Source organism: Martes martes (genome assembly GCF_963455335.1).
Source record: "Martes martes genome assembly, chromosome: 5".
Taxonomy (NCBI): Eukaryota; Metazoa; Chordata; class Mammalia; order Carnivora; family Mustelidae; genus Martes; species Martes martes.
In genome coordinates this window covers 101,103,065-101,121,764 of record NC_137892.1, presented here as the reverse complement: position 1 = coordinate 101,121,764, position 18,700 = coordinate 101,103,065, and the positions used below count along the sequence as shown (strand labels likewise).

The window sequence follows — 18,700 nt, the reverse complement described above, 5'->3', positions numbered from 1 at the left end:
CTTCCTCTGCCCACTGCTGGGATGTTGCTGCTTCCTGGCCTCTCCTTTCTTCCCTGGCTGTCCTCACACTGGATTTGTTCCACGTTTATTATTTTTTTTAACAGGTTGAAAAAGAATTGAATTTAATTGCCAACATCCACAAACCGGATTTCACATAAAAGTCTGAATCTCTGGATGCTGTTGGTAAACTGTTGGGTTTGGAACAACTGGGCGTTCCTACATGGTGGCCCTTGCTTGGGGCTGAGGGTGGCTGCCCAGAGAAGACTTCCCCCAGACTGCTCCCGGCAGCACTCCCCATCATCCCCTGGGCTCTTGCTCACCTGTATCCATGGAAACCAAGGATGGACTGAGAGGGCTTCACGGTTCAAGAGAAGTGGGAGAGAGTACATTTCTTTGTGGAAGTGAAAGATACTGTGTTTAATATGCTAAGGATGTCTCAGTTGAAAGGAAACCACATCTTACCTGCTTGACTCCTGCTGTGTGAACTGCCTGGGCCCTGCTCCTCAGCTCTCTCTCTGGACATCAGTTACAAGCATCTGTGACCTCCCTGTCCCTGTCCCCAACTCATTCCTGAGTTGAATATGGACTGGAATCTTCATCTGCTCTCTGATCACATAAATGTCTCACAGGCACCCCATGCAGTCATTCAGCATTCACTGGGCCTCCACTGCGTGCCAGGCACTGTTCTAGGCTCTGGCGAGGTATGATGAAAATAACACAGGAAGCCCCACCTCCAGGGGTCCTCAAGAGAACACAACAGAGAGGCCATCTCTTCTGAGAAGGATGGGCCCAGGGACCTGCTGAGAATGCCAGCAACTTCAGACACGCTCAAATGTCCTCGTGCCATGTTGTCCTGGCTCTAGTCTGGGCCTCTTCTCAGTCTCTCTCCAGTCCACGCTTAAGATGGGAGGGAGAAATGACAGTTCTTCCAGGGTGGGGGAGGGCATCAGTGGGAAGCAAGAAGCCCCAGAGAAAGATGGGGCCACTGCCAGAACCTCCAAGTTTCAAGACAGCAGGCAGAAGGGAGTTTCCAAGGGGCACTCGCTGAAGGGTGCCCAGCTTCAGGCCTGTTGTCCAGTCTGCTCATGGTTCAGGAGCCATGAAACCCTCAATCAGGTCTCCTCAATGGAGTAGTCCTCAAATCGGAGCTCTTTTCAGCTTCACAATGAGAGTAGAGCCCTCCCAGGGCAGCTGGGAGCATGGCTGAGCTAGTGTGAGCAATGCCTGGTGTACTCCAGATGCATAGCAGAGTTGCCTTCCTGCCTCTCTTCACTCCTCATCCCTCAGGGCCCTACTCTAGGCTCCCTGGGAGTCCCTGGGTCCCATCTCTGCCAAGTCACTTTCTGCTCCCCTCTTTCCACGCACCTCCTCCTAGTCCCCCCTCCTTCTGTCCACCTTGCTCAAGGATCTCGGAGCACTTTTACAGGTTGCTTCACTATTTCATACTCTTCTGTGCTCTGACCTCCCTTGCGATGCAGTCCCAGCTCCTTGGCCAGGCACCTGTGGCCTCCCAGGCCCCAGGGGGCTGGGTTCTCCAACCCCACCCTCTGCTGTGGCATTCGGCTGACACCTCTGGGCCTGCGCTCTGGTTGTTTTCCACCTCCCATCTCTGCAGACGTACCTCCAACTCCTCTTCTCTGACCCTCAAGCCAGTCCCAATCTGGCACCTCCACATTCCTCCTTGACCTTCTCCTGCTGACCATGAGCTGTCTAAGTCCTCATAACAAGGATGACCAGGATGACCAGCCCTGGGAAAACCATCTTAATCTCCACCCTTCTGCAGGCCTCCAATCCCACCCTTCCTAGTGCACAGGCAGGAGCACACGCTGGACACGGCTGGATATAGGTTTATTGTGGCACTGGGTGTGAACAGGGGCTGGTGTGGCCAGCACCGGTGTGTGATGGTGGTGGAGGGAGTGGGGGGAAATGGAGGGAGTGCGGGGAAATGGAGGGGAGAGAGCAGGGCCCAGGGAACCCCAGGCTCAGGCCAGGAGTTGGGGTGGGGTGAGCTCTGCCAGCCCTATCCAGAAGTCTGGGGCAGGAACTCCCTCTGGCTGGACTGGAAGAGGCGGCCCTGGGTAGGAGTGGCTCACACGTGGGAGAAGGCGTGGCTCTTGCAGAGGGGCTTGTCTTTCTTGGAGTAGAAAGTCTTCCCTTCCAGGTTGATCTGGCATATCTGAGGACAGCCAGGGTCAAGCCACATGGGGTTGGGGGTGGCAGGAGAGTCCCCTTCCCAGCCTCTCATGAATTCCAGAGGCAGGGAGTGGGAGGGAGGCTGGTGAAGAACACCAGGCTGGGTTGGGTGGGGGGGTGGGGGGGGGCAGACCTGAGTCCAAGGCAGGGGGCACTCACCGCACACACGAAGCAAGTGTCATGCCAGCTGAAGCCCAGCGCTTCCAGGAAGCGGTCCCCTGCATCGATCTTGAAGTCACAGCCCCGGCACTTCGTGCCAAACATCTTCTCATAGTCTGAGGATGAAGGCAGGGAGGAAGGGGGCCCTGGGTTCTCACCTGCCCCCACCAACCCCTTACCCATGCCCCCCCCCTTGCCGGGGCCCCCTACCTCGCTCGCAGTAAGGGGCACCTTCCTCCATGTAGAAGGCCCTGTTCCGAATGGGCGTCTTGCAGGCTGCACAGGTGAAGCACTGCACGTGCCAGGTCATCTTCAGGGCGTGCATGATCTCCTAGGAGGATGCTACAGTCACCAGGCAGCTTGGCCCCTCCTCTCCAGAGCTGGGGACACAGGAAGGCTGGCCATGGGCCCTCTTCCTTCCCATGGTAAACATCACATCTACACACCCACCATCCCCACTCTACCTCAGCCCTGGGGTCTCCCCAAGGTCGGCTACTGTGCTTGCCTCTGCACCCCAAACCCACCTCTCCCCACAGCTGTCCCCAGCTCAGCTGGCAGCAACTCCCTTCTTCATCTGCTCAGCTGAGACGCCCCTTTCTCTCATACACCCCATTAAAGCTGCCAAGAACCCCTGTTAGGTCCCCTGTCAAGGTGCATCCAGATCCCTACCTCTTCTCATTGCCTCCCAGATGCAGGATGTGAGCCTCCCACATCCAGGCCAGGGTGGTGGCCGGAAACGCCCCTCTGAGCTCCTGCCGCCCCTGCAGGCTGAGGTCAAGCTGAGCGAGGCCACATTGCCCTCTGCTGGAATCCCGGCCTATGCTGCAACCTCTGCTCTCCCTGCATTGCCTCTGGCCCTCCGCTGGTGCTCCAGTCTTGGGGCTTCACACAGGCTGTCCCCTCCACCTGACTGTCTACCCCACGTATGTCCCAGGTCTCACCCCTTATTGCCTTCCAGTTTCCGCTCGTGTCCCCTTCTCCAGAGGCCTGTTCTGACAACACCAGTTAGTACTTCCCATCGGCTCTTCCGAAGCTACGTTCCCAAGATCTTTGATTCTGTTCTCCACATCCCTCAGCAGGTTTTACTAACACAGGACCCTGTGATGTACTTATTGTGTCCATTGCTTAGCATTTCCTCTCCTCCCTTCTTCCTGATCAAACGTAAGGTCCAGGAGGGAATGAGATGTGATACTTCTAGAAGCTGATATGCAGCAACAGTGCTCATCCCTGTGGGTGCTCAAAACCTGCTTCAATGGCCTGGGGAGGAAGCCGAGGCTTGTGGAGGGTCTGTGATCTTGCTGGGCCCAGGCCGTCAATCCCGGGGGTCCAACCAGACCTTGCTTCTTAGCTGGGCAACTTGGCCCATGGCATTACTTTCTCTTGACACTTGGTTCCTTCCCTTGTGAACGGGGGACCTAATCCCAGCCTTGCAGGTTGTAAGGATGGCCCCACGTTTGAAGCTGGGGCTCCCAGACCCCATGCCTGCTGGGGCCAGGTAGTGTACTCCACAGGGCAAGATGTTGCTGGGGAGCACCTGTTTCTGCCTGTAGGGACAGTGCTGAGCAGTTAGTGCAGGGATGCCTGGAAGGCTCAGGTTGAAATCAGGGTGTAAAAGTGAAATCTGATTTTAAGATATTGCCCATTAATTTAAAATGCAGGCGTAGACCAAGCAAGACACATGGGCAACACCTGGCTCTCCAATGGCCCGTCGGTGCCCTCTGCCTCTCTGTCACATCTCACATACACCTTGCAACCACCCTGGCCAGGAAGTGACTGCCACCATGTTGGTGAGGCCCAGGGAGAGTGACCCACACCAGGTCACAGAGTCACTAGATGGCAGGAATGGGTTTCATGGCCAAGTCCAGCTATCTCCAAAGTGGGCTCTTCCACTGCCTGGTGCTGCCTCTTTTCAAGAAGGAGACAAAGGCTGCGGGGGAAGGAACTTGGCTGCAAGCTGGGAGGGCAGTGGGCTTGGGCAAGAGCGGGGGTAGTCCAGAGCTGGGTCCAGTGTGTGTATGAGCAGGGAGGCAGCTTTCTGCTGGTATTCAGAAGGACCTGGAAGCCAGTTATCAGTATTTATTTTAATGCCCTAGTTTCCTCAGTCTGTCTGCCTTTCCCCTCTCCAGTGCCCTGAGCCAGGCCCCAGCAGCCTGTTCCCCTCTCCAGCTCAGTCTCCCCTTGCCCAGAGGAAGTTTGCTGTGGCAGAGCTGACCTCATCAGCCCCAGTGCCAAACTCCTAACACGGCCCCCACTCACCTCTTCCGACTCATCTCACACCCTTCCCAGGTGTTACCTTGTGACACAAGCTATTCCTTCTGCTTGGTGTGTTCTCTCCCGATCCTTCTCCAAGCCAGTTCCTACTCATTTTTAAAGTTCGGCTCAGAGGCCACTTCTATCCAGTCCTTCAAACATTTACTGGTCACCTCCTGAATCTAAAGCACGATATAAAGCAGACCAGCCGTGGTCCTAGCCCACGGAGTTCATACCTGGGGAAAAGATGGGACAAAGGACTGGGGAGTAGTAAGCAAACTGTGGGGCCTTTGGTCTGGTGGAAAGGGTGGGTATCAGGGAAGGTATTCCTGAGGAAATGACAGGAGTCCCAGATGAGAAGGAACAAGGTAAAGAGGGTGCTAAAATAGTAATCCTGGTAGAAAGGACAGGCTGTGCAAGGGCCCTGTGGTAACAGAAACAGCACATGGGCAAAATGAAATGGGCCACATGGCTGGAGCACTGGAGAGGGGAATCTTAAGAGCACAGGGTTTCCGGCGGCTCCCAAAACAGGGTAGGCCCCTCTAATGTGTCCCTCATGGTGTGCCGCTTCCCACCAGCTCCCCGGAAACAATCTGATTGCCCTCTGTTTCTCTCCCTGTGCTCCACACCGATCTCCCCAGGCAGCCACAGTTCTGAGCCCTGGGCGCATATAGGAATGGAGCCCCTGTCAGGTTGGGGAGGTAAGCCTTCCCCGTTTCCCCCTCAGGGTGAGGTGGGGGCTTCCTAGAGTTTGTCAGACCCTGAGTCCCTATAAGAGAGAAGCTAAGGGCCCCTGGGCCTCTGTGGAGCTTTAGCCTGGGTAGGAGTTCCCGGGGCAGGAGAGGGTTTGCCACCCAAGGCTTACTCCAGGATCTGGGAACCAGCCAGGCCCAATTTGGCTTGGCTCCTCCTCTGTGTCCTGGATGATAACCCTGTCCACTCAGGACAGGGGTACAGCAGGACAAGTGTGCAGGGTAATGCAGACAAAGCAGTCACCGAAGAGTGGGGCCTTGATCTGTAGATGCCCAGCTCAAGAAAGGTCCTGGGATCCAGCCCATTCTCTTAGAACAGTCCAGTGGGGCATGGCCCAGGCTGGTACGAAAAGGACTGTGATCTGGGGCAAAACTCCCTCATCTAGAAGATGGGAATCACCACAGTTACTTCCTACAGTAGGACCATGAAGTGGAAGCCCCACACACTGTAAGTGCCCCACAACACAAACTGTCACTATGACAAAGACTGTGGTCATATCCATTCCCCCCTTCTGGTCTACTGATGGAATCTCCATTTTTGTCGCTGGCCACAAGGCTGCCCCAAATAGCCGGTCTCTCCCAACCTCTCTTGCAGCTCAGCATGGTCATGTGACCAAGGTCTGGCCGACAGGATGCTAAAATGGGGGTTGGGCAGCAGCATCTTCTCAAGATGGCTGCCATGGGGCCTCTGTCCCTTCTTCCCCTTCCTGCTCCCCGCTGGCTAAAACGTGGCAATTTTGGCCAAGGCTCGAGAGTCATCTCAGACTACCAGTGTTAAGTAAGTGCAGAGAATGGCCAAGAAACAAGACACAGAGACCTAGATCTGCCCATCAGTCCCAGACTGCCCACCCCTGGACTTTCTTAGGTGGAAAAGAAGCGGCCACTATTTTGAGTCTTCTACTGCTCGTGGTCAAGGTAATCCTTGCTAATGTGAACATCACCACAGAGCTCTCCGGCCACATTTGGCAGCCCTGCCTCAGTATCCAGAAATAAGAGGCAGGAAATGTCAGGAAGAGCACAAGCTGAGAGCTGAGAGTGCCTGGGGCTCTTGCAGCTTAGCCCTCATGCTCTGCAGCCTGAGGCAGCTTCTGCCACTCTCCGGGCTTCAGTTTCCATACAGGTGCGACAGGAATCCCATTAGCTTTTTACCCTGCCTGTTCTGCCCCCTTTTCCTCTGGCTGTGCCCTTGACCCCTGACACACTCTGAGTCCTACCCACCTAGTAGGAGCTCCTGAGGGCAGGGCCCAAACCTGTTACTTCATGACGTGTTCTTGAGCCTGGAACACACTATCTGGCACACTGTCCACATTAAATAAAGAGAATGAATGAGTGAAGGTAGATGGCCCATCATACTATGCCTGTGACACACCAAGCCAGGCTCCAAGCCTGGCTCCTGTTGGGAGCGGGGCTGCCCTGCAGAAAACATGGCCAGGCTCTGCTGCGTGTTTAGACTCAGTGGGAAGAATAGGATTTTTGAATCACAGATTTGTGTCTGGGTTTCTGGCTTTGGCACTCCATAGTCCTATACCCTCCAAGCGTGGTAAATTATCCTTCAGAGTTTCTGTCCCCTCGTGCACTGAAGGTGGCAGACACTGTGGGTCAGCATCCTCAAAGCCTCTCACGACCCCCTTCCTTTTTGCCTTCTTCTCATGGAAGACGAAGGCTAAAATACTGGGTTTGCCAACCTCCCCTGCAGCCCGGGTGCTCACAGGATAACAATTCCAAACACTGAGATAAAGATGCAAGTTCCTGGTTTTTCTTCCAGAATCAAAAGCAAAAACCTTGTGGAAATCATGCCATTTGGCCTTGCCCTCTCCTTCCCACCTGCAACAAGAACACAAGGCCTGGGGCTTGAGCAGTCCTTGGGGAACCGTGATACGCTACATGCTATGTAGCTACATGCTACATGATATGCTACAACCGTGATATGCTACATGCTACTGATTTTGGAGCCAAAGTCAGGAAAGGTCTAAAGGCATCCTGAAGCTGCTGTTTCAGCCCTGGAATTCTTGTGAGTGAAGTAAATAACCCTTTCTGCTGAAATCTGTGGCGAGGTTTTATTATTGCCGCTGAACGCAACCCCACTGACATAGTCACTGGGATCCGTGCAGATCTCCCCTCTGCGGGTGAGGCCATGTTGTTTTACTTCAGGGAACCAATCCTCCCTCAGTCTGTCTGTGGTGCGGGTGGGACCACCCGACCCCTGCTCCACCGGGTAGCACCCACGCCCAGCTAATCCAAGTCCCAAAGCTCAGGCCAGAGATGTGGCTGTGACATAAGCTAGTCCCACGAGCATCAGCACTGGGACCCCTGATGCATCAGCTGGCACAGGGGCACGCCTATCCTCCCTGCAGTGTAAAACTGGGGCCACCCTGGAGCCACTGTGGCGCCACCTTTGCCACCTTCTAAGGACAAGTATGCGGGGAATGAAGCCAACACAGACGATGATAGAGGCAAGTGGGGGAAAAGTCCTGATTACCCCAGGACCTGCCTTCAGCCGGGCCTGAAGCTAGTGCCCCTTGGGCTTCCTGAATGTTTGAGCCCATATACAGAACCTTCTGCTTTTCAGAAGTCAACGTTACAGCACTTCACTTTTATGACAGACCCGCTAACTAAAAGAAACCCAAAAAGGAGTTTTGCTTTCACAAAGAAAGGCAAAAAGTGAAACAGAGTGTTCAGTGCTTGTTTTGTAGTGAGCCGTCCCAGAGGCAGCACACAGCCCTCACCTGAGCAAGGGACCCTGCCCGGCTCCTGCCCCGGGAGCCACACTCCGCATCCGGGCACCAGGCCACATCCCCGCACCAGGCCCCCACGGCTGAGCTGTGTCTGTGAGCATCTGCGCTTTATCTCGATTTACTTTGTGCATCTGTTAGCAAGATGTGTCCAAAGGTATCAGGAAAGCCTACACGAGGTTATTTTTTTGGGCCTGGGAATGCTCAAATTTTCTTCCACATAAATTAACAGTACTTGCTTCTTCACTACGCCATTTCAGCTTGTGGAAGTTTTCATGGGAACGCTCTACTTTCAGAGAGCTGGGGAAACCCGTACCACTCTTGCTCGCTTGAGCCCCTCAGAGTAGGACTTTGGTCATTGGGGAAGATCTTGGCTAACACAAAGTGAGGCTAGGAGAGCATCCTGTTTATTAAGATGCTAAGGACCCAAAGGAGTCCCGAGGGGCGAGCCCCCAGGCCCAGGCGCCCTCCCCTCTGCCCACCCACCAGCCCCACTCACGCCTGTGATCTTCTTCTTGCACTTGGCACAGCTGGGCGCATAGCGCACATCATAGCAGGGTGGGCAGAAGATGGCACCCTTCTCCTCAAAGAAACCGCCCTCTTCCAGGACCTTCCCACACTGGCTGCACACAAATTCCTCGGGGTGGTATGCGTGGCCCAACGCAACCAGGTAGCGGCCCCTGAGGGGGAGGTGAGGGCAGTGAGAGGGGGTGTATGCCTAGTCTGTAGACGGTTAGTGAACAACTACTCTGAAGCCTGGAAGGGAAATTCATTCTCCCCATCTTCCAGATAAAGGAGAAACAGGCTTGGGAGGTGACCCAAGTGATGACACAGTGATGAAGCCACCCTGCTCTGACGACAAGAAACGGTGCCTGATGGTGTTGGGATGAAGAGGAGGTTACACTGGGTGGGGGCTGCTGACCCGGGCCCAGTGAGATAAACCAGAGGAACTGGTGCCCTGGGGGCAGGAGGCCCAGAGTGCCCAGTGGCTCTGAAGACCAGTGGGTACCTGAGCCTACCCTGGTGCCCACCCTGGCCCACTTGCCTGGTCTCTCTGGCCTGGGGAGGGGCCTGTAGGCCCACATCAATGTCCGCAGAAGGGGGCTCTTCGCAGAGCTTGAGAGCTGACAGGAGTGAAGAGCAGTGCAGGACCAGGGCTGAGAACCAGCAAGGTTCTAGGGAGCTAGCGTGCCAACTGTGGGGGTGCTATGGGACCCTGCTGGGCCCCAGGGAACAGGGCAGGGAGGGAGGGGCCTCAGGTCTGTCTGCTCTGAGAGCAGAGGTTTTGGCAGGGATCAAGTGAGCAGGAGGGAGAGCAGAAGGGCTGAGAGGGGCAGGCCCTTCCCTGCCCGGAGAGTGGTCTTTCTAGGGGTGAAGCCTGAGTGTGCTATGGGCACATCCTTCATTTTAGCAGGGCAAATGCTGACAGAGGCTGATGTGGGGTGGAGTGGGGTGGGGTGGGGGAAGGGATGCAGGATGCAGAATCTGAGGACCTAGGCCAGGTCCCTGCCCCCACTGCAACTGGGAACTGCATCCTTATCCTCCCACAGTGATGGCTGAGATGAGTGGGGAGACAGGCAGGGACGCAGAGGTCAGAAACATACCAGGGCCAGGCTTTAGGACGGGAAAGGCCAGAGTAGGAAAAGGAACAGGGCCACCCACCGGATGACCTTGTGGCATTGGTGGCACACAGGAGTCTTGCCATTGTTGCCACTACTGGCTCCTGGGCCCCCTCCAGCGGCTGCCTGCACGATGGACGTGCGGTTCTGCAGAGGCGTGGGTGTGGCTGGCTGGCTGTGCCGGGTCAGCACCGTGCTTGTCTTGTCCGGGGCGTAGCGCTCGGCAAAGGCGGGGTCCACAGCCCAGGGTGGGCGGCTAGTGGGACTGGGGGTGGTAGGGCCTGCTGGGGCTAAGGAAAGTGGCTCCAGGGAGGTGCCCAGGGACCCCAAAGGTCAGGGGCTTGAGCCTGGGGCAGCCTGGAGGGCCCCCACCCCCATCCGCATGCCCCTGGAGGCTACCCACCCTTCTCCAGGCCCAAGCCCACTCTCTCTCACCAAGCCAGGGTTCCTGGGGTGTAGCTGAGGCTGGGGCTGGGGCTTCTGTCCTGGGCACCTGGCTGCAAGATCTGCCATTCAAGGCCTTGTATGGTTGAGGCTCCTGGCATGGCCCCACCCCCCAACCTTGGTCCTGCTGGCCCCACGGGAGAGACGCCTGGGATCATGGGAGCTGCTGGGCTGGACTCCCAGTCCCACAGGGGTAGGTACGGGCAGGGCAGCTCCTCCTAGCCAGGTTCCAGCCGGCAGGTCTGTCGAACAGGGCTGGGAGGTGGAGCAGGGCGCTCTCCCTGCTGGGGTAGTTCTTGGGGCTTCCTCAGCCCCCAGATAGAGCTCTGACGGCAGGGCCTCCTCTGCCAGGTACCACCCCTCACTGAGACCCAGACTGGCACGGCCCACACTGGGTCTGAACCATCTAACACCCCCACACCCAGAACACAAACCAAGCCCACGAAGATAGAAGGCAGAGGCAGAAGAAGCAGGGCTGAGAATGTTTATTTCCATGCTCCAGCCAGCACAGACCTGGCAGAGAGTAATACCAAAGGGCAAAGAGGTAAGGCGGTGTTAGACAGAGCCAGGCCCTCCGCCAGGCCAGCAGGAGGCTCAGTCCAGGGGCAGGAAAGGAGGGAGTGAGGTAGGCGGAAGCTGCAGCGACCAAGAAGGGGGTGCCCTGGGTGGAAGGAACAGAGAGAGAGAGGCAGAGAGGGCAGTCGGCCGGTGAGGGCCGAGCTACGACTGCACGTTGAGCACGTGGGCAGAGCGCTGGTGGTGCCAGTCCCGGAGGCGGGTGTAGCGTGGGCTCTGCAGCTCCAGGACATACTTTTCCCTGGGGGGGCAGAGAGAAAAGGAGGAGGAAGTAGGAGGAAGGAGAGATGGAAGGGAGGCAGGGAGGGAGGACGGAAGGGAGGAAGGCAGGAAAGAAGGAAGGAAAACAGAGAGCCCTGGCTGGGGACCCTCAGGAGTAGACACAAGGTGGTGGCCGGAATGGGTGAGGCAGGAGGTGAGAAAGAGGGGCTACTGCCCGTCCTTTTACCTTGATTTCTTCAGGTGTTCCTCATCCGGGTCTTGCACTGAGAGGGCAGAGGCAGGCATTGACCAAGAGAAGACAGAGGGCCAACCCAGCCCTGAGCCCCGGCAGAAGGTCACGGGGCACCAGAGCAAGCTCCAGCGGAGCCCGAGGCCCAAGCTGGGGGCCAGCAGGAGAGTCCGCCCTGCCCTGGGCTGCCACTTACTGAACTCGGTGCCCGTGAGGTGGGCAAGGATGCGGAAGGAACGGGACTGGCCTGTCCCGGGCCGAGGCCGCCAGTCCTCTGTGTCCTCCATCAGCCGCTGCTTGCTGGCATCTGGGACCAGCGGCCGGAGCGGCTGTCTGTGGGGAGGGTGTGGCTCAGAACCTCATGCAGGGGGTGGGCCATGGGGGCAGCCCCTCCCGGGTTGGTGCATGTGGCTTATGGTGCTGGGAGAGTGGGGGAGCGCAAGGCCAGGGCCCTGCTCGGTGAGGGGGGGGTAGGGTAGCTAAGTGAGAGGAAAGGAGGGCGGCTGGGGTGGGGAGGGGCCACCGCCCAGAATGCCAAAAGGAAGGAAAAAAGGAACAGGCAGAGGGGGCTCACTGACTTGTCAGGGGTCTGCACCTGTGAAGGAAATAGACAGATGGACAGATAAAGGGACAAAGGGACAGACACAAGGAAGAAAAATGGCAAGGGGTCAGAGTAGCCAGGGGCAAGGCTGCACTGAGTGTCTGAGGCTGTCTCCCGACACCACACCCCAACCCAGGGCCCCCAGCTGGGGGCGTTGCCTGGCTCCCAGCACCCAGGAGGGTGCAAGAGCCACACCCTTGGAGGGGCCCAGTGCCTACAGCCCCGCCCCGGCCGCCAGGGGTCGCTGCCGCACGGTTCCAGCCAGGCTGGGGCGCAACGCAGACTGAGCAGCAGCAGGGGCGTGGGGCCTCAGACAGATGGCGTGGGCGGGGGCGAGGGCGGTGGGTGGGCAGGACCGACGTACCCATTCTGTTGCAGGGCGCTGTCAGCGGGCAGGGGCGCCCCGAAGGGCCGGGCCGTCTTGTTGAGGGAGGCGCTGGGTGCAAAGGTGTACCGCGGGGGGTCCGCGGCGGGGGCCGGGGCCAGGGCCTGGGCGGAGACAGAGCCGGGCAGGGCAGGCAGGGGCGGGGACGCTGGACCGGGGGGGGGGGGTGGGGGGGTGGGGGGGTGGGGGGGTGGGGGGGTGGGGGGGTGGGGATACCCCCATGGTGTGGAGAGGACAGCGGTGCTCCAGCCCCACACTGACACATCTGGCCGGGAGCATGGGGGCGGGGGGACTCAGGTTTCAAGGGGCCCATGTGGGAGGGATGATCTCAGCCCACCTGGGCCAAAGGGCAGATGAGTGCGGCTTGTAGCACAGGCCAGCGAGGAAGGCAGCGGACAGACAGGCAGACATGCGTGGTGCCCAGACCGTGCGGCAGCTCCTGGCCCAACTCCCAGTTTCCCAGACTCTCCCAGCTCTGGCCCCTACCCTCTACTTCCAGCCAGGAATAGGGTTATTAAGGGTATCAAGGCTCCTTGCCATGGGAGAGGGCTAGTCAGCTCAGCAGTCCAATCCCACCCCTCCCATCACACAGATGTTACCCTAAGATGTCTTAGGCTTACCTTCTGCGGTTTGCTCTGAGCTGGCTGGGCCCTGGAGGAGAAGGGGAAGGGGTAATAGCAGGCCAGGCCTGAGGGTGCCCTCACCCGCCAGGTAGGCCAAGGGCCCTTATACCTGCTGAGACCCAGGCTGAGGCGATCCCCGCAGGCACGAATCCTGTTCTGGGCTTCAATGTGCGTGAGGCTCCCCGCATTCTCCCCATCGATGCTCAGCACCCAGTCACCCACAGCCACACCGGCCTGTGCAGCTTTGCCTCCAGGAGTGAGCTGTGGGGAGATGGAAGGTCACAGCAGCCCAAGCCTTTGCAGACCAAACTGAAGCCAACATTAGTCAACCCTGTTTAAGCTGCCCCTCTTCTAGAACCCAGAGGCCTCTTCATTCAATGCATTTCTCAGCAGCTGCTGAATACTAGAAAAACCTGGGAGGGTGGGGTTCACATGAACTTCATAAACACCACAATCACCCTGTTTATTTAGTCATTTGTTCACCTCCATGACTCTCCTCCCCATGGTGCAGAACTGCTGTGACAGTCACCAAGGAGCCAGCGGCAGGTTAAGTCCCCAACTTCCCAGCTCCAACCACAGCCTTTGAGGCCCCTGCTGGCCTCCTGCCCAAGCTGTCTCACCCAGCCCGTGGCTTGTGCATAATGCCACTTCCTCCAGGACACTAGGTGTCCTGGTGCTCTCACCAGTCCTAGGTGCTAGGTGCTCTCACTGACCTCTTACACTCCTAGCACCCTGTCCTGGGGCCATCTGGAGGGATCTGCCAGGACCCTCTGAGAGCCAGGAATAGGCCCAGGTACCCCGTGAAGTGACTGAAGGGGGCCCAAGGTGTCAGCTAGGGCTGTAAATGAGTGTCACCCTGAAGCCTTCAAATGCCATATCACCCTCTCCCCCAGTCCTTCAGACTCTGCCTTGGGAATCCCTGGTTCCTATGGCAAATGAAGGGTAGTAGGGGGCTGGCGGTAATGGTCACCACCAGCATGAACTGAGACAGTCATGAAGGAAGCAGGACTTGGCCCTGAGGTTAGGAGGGGCCATCAGGCCTTGGAAAGCCCCAGTGGGGTATTTCTCAGAGCCCTGATAGAGGTAATCCTGACAAACCCCACTGGGCGCTTCTAGCCCTCTAGCCCCTCAGAAAGGATGATGCAGCTGTTCGTGGGTCCAGCCCACAGAGCTGCCTGGGCATCTGGCAAGGGACCTGGCATTAAGTACACTTCTACAGGCCAACTGGAAGGCCAATTCACATTTCATAGGTTGGAGGGTAGGACTGAGAGGTACTGGCTGCCCGTCGCCCAGGAGGCTCCTCAGGTGGGCTGATGCACAGACTGAGTTGAGGCAGGGAGAGGGGAGGTAGGAGGTTCTAGAGACATTTCCAGAAGGCAGAGAGACCAGATGCAGCACAGGGGCAAGAAGGGAGAGCTGGGTCTATTTCATGCTTGGGAAGTTAGAAGAGAAAGACAGCTGGGTGCCTCCTTCTTCTTCTGCTAAATGGTAAGAAGAGCAACTGACATTTATCGAGCACCTAATACTGTCACATGCTAATACTGACACTTCCAACAACCTGTGGAGTAGAGTCTGAGATTATATGCCTTTTACACATGGGAAAAAAAGAGAGTTTATGTAACTTGACTCAAGCCACTCCATTAGTAAGAGGCAAGGCCAGGTCTGACCCTGACCCTAAGGCTCCACTACAATACGCTACCTCTGCTGAGTGTTGGGACCCAACTCAGAAGTCAGCCTACTTAGAACAATTCCCTAAACCCCTGGTCAGGTCTGGGGCCTAGATCTCCTTTCTCGCTTTTAGTTCAATCCAACAGCCCCTTATAACGAGCATAGAGAAGTGACACCCTCAAAAGGAAGTGACTTACTCAAGGTCATGATGAGTCAGTAGAAGGGAAACCTGGTCCAGCCACTCCCTACCTACACAAGCTGGCTCCTGGGATGTGTGGGCTAAGCCTGAGGTAGAGGTCTTCGGGGTGAGCAGGAGCAGCTGGCTCCCAGGGAGGGGTGGGGACCTGGGGACTACTTCCTTTCCTGAGTGAGGAGGACAGGAAGCACAAAAGGGATAGAGGAGTGGTCAGAGAAGTGGAGAGGGAAGCACGAGAAAACCCTGCTGGGTGGGGTGGGGTGGGGGGCTGGAGAGACAAGGAGGCCCGAGTCAAGGAGGGGGAAAGCCAGAGAGCTGGACACTGCAAAGGGTGGGGGTGAGTCAGCCTGAGGGCTCTAATGAGCAGCCCAACCCCCAAGTCTCAGACATTACCTCATCTCCCAGGCCTGGGCCCACAGCCAGCCCTAGCCCCTCCCTCCTCCCTGGGGTCAGGGGAGAGGGAAGGGCTGGCCCAACTCAGAAAAGACCACCCCACCCGCCCACCCACCAGGGCTTAGGTCCAACTCCAGTTTTGGGCTCGGCTTGTGGCCCCACCCACAGCTAGGGCCGCTGACAAGGGAGCTCAGACCGAGTGCCCCCAACAGGCCACATCCTAAAGTCCATCCCCCAGGCTATTACGTTGTCCATACCCTCCAATGAAGAAACTGAGTCTCAGAGTCCAGCCAAGGCCTACAGCTCCCCAGCCACATGGGCTAGCACTTTCCCAGAGAGAGGGATTTAGAATATGTTTTTAGGGCTAGCAAAGCTTGACAATTATGTAAGTAGGGGTGGGTTTGTGTAGTCAGGAGACCTAAGCTACCCAGCTGGTAGGGCAGTTTCCAGGGGAATCCCACGGAAAGGTCCCTGGAAAGAACAGTGATCACCCGCCTGCCCTGGCCACCAAGCCCAACTCCCATAGACAGACTTGGCCTTGGGGGCCCTCTCAAGCTGGGCAGTGCCTGGACAACCTTCTGGCCCCCTCCAGGCTGTGCTTGCCTTGGGCTTCCTGCCAACAGCTGCCTGCCCAGTGGGCGCCTGGGTGGGCCTCTCTGGACAGGCGGATGTGGGGGCAGGAAGTCCCCGCCCCCTACTGACCCCCAGGCCACAGACACCAGTCCAAGGGCTGGCCTCATTCTCTCTGGGCACCCTCTTTGTGTCCCACAACTGACCCTACTACAGTTGGAGCCATGTCCTCGTGGTCACCAGCTGAGGGGCCCACCAATGGCATTTAGGGGTTTAGGCCTCAGCCAGCTTTTTTCAGTTCTGCGGACTCTAGTCACCAGCTGGCCTTCCCAGCGTGGGGTTGCATTCTTGGGCTTATAAGGCAATCCCCCTGCCACAGGGAGGAGCCAGCCCCAGCTCCACCCCTATCAGGGCAGGGGCTCAGGAGCTGAAGTTAGAACCCTAGAGCCTCATCCCATACCCCTGATTTGGGTCAGGGGCCACTGCATCTCGAATAGGACCAATGGATGAAGATGGACAAATCTCACAGAGGCTGGAAAGTGTCCCCCCGCCCCCCCAAACTGCAGACCATCCCAGTGCCTGAATTCCAATCCCTGCTTTGCCAAGGAATCACTGTAAAGGCCCCTCTACTTCTCTGAGCCCTGAGTTCCCACATCTGGGAAAAAAGGATGACAACTGCTATAACGCTGGGTGGCAATGGTGCTGAAGTGAGATCCTGCAGTCAAGAGTGCCCTGGCTGGGGCTTAGCTCCAAGCATTGCTCCTTCAAGCAGCTTAGATACTTCCCAGAGACCTCAGGCTCCCCTCCTGCAGAATGGGCATCTCCCTGGGGCCTCAGATACCTCCTGTTCTACTGGACCTGGCTCACTCCTGCTCAGACTCCTCCCATCACCCATCAGAGACCTGAGCACCCAAAGACTCCTGGAGGAGCTTCTCCCCCAACGTTGGCTCACCCTGGAGATGGAGAGGGGCACATTGAAGTCCTTGCCCCCCTGGAGCCGAAAGCCCCAAGGTGCAGGCCCCTCCAGCACTACCTTGAAGGACTCCATGGTGCCTGCTCCTGGGAGGAAAGAAAAGGTGAGTGGACACCATGATGGGGGTGCAGGCAGGCCCAGCTCTGGACACCAGCCATGGACTGGTGCCAGGCAGGCACGACCAGCCTTTGACACAGCCAGGGCCGCTGTAGGCGGGCACCTTGTCAGGTGTGGCTGGGTTTCTGGCTGGCAGACCTCATTCTGGGAAGGCAGGGGCAACTCCCCTCCCTCAGTGTCTGAGATGATGAGGGGTTCCCCTCATTCAGTCCTGAGGTTCTTATCATACACAAATGGGCCGCAGAGCTAATTTGACACGGGCTCCCCCCAAGCCAGCCTTAAGCCTCGGACAGACTGCGGGTGAGTCAGGGGCCGGGCACTCCTCTCCCCCGCCCCCAGGTCCCGACAGGCAGGCCGCGCTGAAGCCTGCTCGGACTATATAAGGCGTGTAAGCTGACACTGCGGAGCCAGCGGAGGGAGCACACAGGGGCTCGGGACGCGAGGGGGAGGGGTGGAGAGGGAGGCGGCTGGAGCGGGTCCTAGCCATTCCTGGACGGGTCGAGGCTGATGACGACCCCCGGGCGCTGGGAAAGACCGGGCGGGGCCATGGCCCCTGCGGAAATCGGTGAGGGCTAGGACCCCAAAGCATGGCCAGATAGGGGATTCATCCTGGAGCCCAGCTAGGGTGGCGCCTCCTACACAGGCCTAGTAGCATCCCAACGTGACTCAGTTTCCCCCGTCCCCCGCCCGGGCCCCATGCACTGGCCGAGTCCCGGGCACAGGAAGCAGCGCAGGCGCCAATCTGCTCTGCCACAGCCGGCTTCGCCGCAGGAAGGCGGGGGCGGGGGCGGAGGCAGGGGCCCAAGCTCGCTAGAGGAAGCGCAGCGCTGGCCCCGACCCCAGTGCCCTCCGTGATCCCCAGCAGGCTCTTGCCCTCAGCCTGGCCCAGCCCGAGACGCCCCGCGCGGTCGCCAGTACCTGCTCGGCCCCGCCGAGGCGCTGCTCGGTGGCTGGCCCCAAAGAGCCTCGTTGGGATCCGCCACCCGTGTTCTGACCCCGCCCCCGCCGCCGCCGCCAGCTTTGAGCCCGCGGAAGGGGGCGGAACCATAGGCCACGCCCCGTCAAAGTCACGCCCGCGAGCGGCCGCTCTACGACAGGGAAGCCACACCCAATCCTTCTGCCCCGCCCAATCACGAAGTCCCGTTTTGCTTTGAGCTGGAAGGTCTGGCCTGCCGGGGACCCCCCCCTGGCGGGGCGGAGCCTGGGCGGGGTCTGGACGGGGTCTGGGCGGGGACTGGGCTGCAGGTCAACTCGTCTGGGAGCCTGCTAGAAGCTCGTCCAGCCCCTTGCGCCTCCTTCTGGCCGAGCAGAAAGAAAGCGGCCTTCGAAACCAAGCGGACCTGGACGTGCCGAATCTGTTTCCTCCTCGGAAAAAATGGGACAATAACACTAACCTTGCAGGTCCATCGTGAGGATATGCATTCTTTGGCATAAGGTGCAAGTCATCGGCGTCTCCAGAATTTCTAGATCGGAGGGACTTGCGAGTGTGCAACACCTCGAGGTGGAGTTAGTTGGGGTGGGGACAGGGGATCTTGAAGTTAGGTTTGTAAAACCTCTACAGACGGCAGAAAATAATGGCAAGAGCGGACAGAGTTGGAAGGGGCCCCTGGCTGGAATCTGAGCCTGACCGCAGGCAGTCAACATCCCTCTGCCCTGTAATGACTCCACACTGTTGAAATGGTCTGTTGCCTGGTACCCCACTCCAGAGAAGGCAGCGCCTGCAGTGGGGATGTAAGAGAGTGACTCTAGCAGAGGTGTTGGAGACCCCACTTTGTCCCTAGTGGTCATCCCGGGCAGCTAGCACAGGTGGCAGGGGAAATGTAGCAGAAACGGCAGTGTGTGGCTGAGTGAATAGGCGTCTACCCCTCTGTTCCTTCTAGGGCATGGCTGCTGCTCTTCTCCCCCCTCTGCCATCATCACATTTCCCTCTTTTGTGCATCATTTCCCTCACTACACAGACTGCTGTAAGAGTTACCTTTAAAGAAATCCTCTCTTGAC

General features: G+C 58.0%; 1 protein-coding gene across 10 annotated transcripts; it reads right to left on the bottom strand.

Moving 5' to 3' along the window:
* Positions 1 to 1,828: 1,828 nt before the first annotated feature.
* PDLIM7 (PDZ and LIM domain 7) lies at positions 1,829 to 17,759 on the bottom strand. 10 transcript variants are annotated; one of them, XM_080804181.1, is made up of 14 exons: positions 17,621 to 17,689; positions 16,565 to 16,671; positions 12,895 to 13,046; positions 12,783 to 12,813; positions 12,142 to 12,266; positions 11,751 to 11,771; positions 11,373 to 11,509; positions 11,174 to 11,210; positions 10,141 to 10,211; positions 9,749 to 9,995; positions 8,586 to 8,766; positions 2,563 to 2,683; positions 2,353 to 2,468; positions 1,832 to 2,176 (listed from the first exon to the last, which is right to left on the bottom strand). In XM_080804181.1, the coding sequence occupies exons 2-14, from the start codon at positions 16,658 to 16,660 to the stop codon at positions 2,090 to 2,092; spliced, it is 1,422 nt and encodes a 473-aa protein (XP_080660307.1). In that variant the 5' UTR covers positions 16,661 to 16,671; positions 17,621 to 17,689; the 3' UTR covers positions 1,832 to 2,089. The 10 variants fall into 10 exon arrangements, with proteins under 10 accessions (XP_080660310.1, XP_080660307.1, XP_080660309.1 ...); XM_080804184.1 differs by lacking the exon at positions 11,751 to 11,771 and having other exon boundaries at positions 1,829 to 2,176; positions 10,141 to 10,202; positions 17,621 to 17,692; XM_080804183.1 differs by lacking the exon at positions 11,751 to 11,771 and having other exon boundaries at positions 17,621 to 17,692.
* Between the last annotated feature and the right edge of the window lie 941 nt (positions 17,760 to 18,700).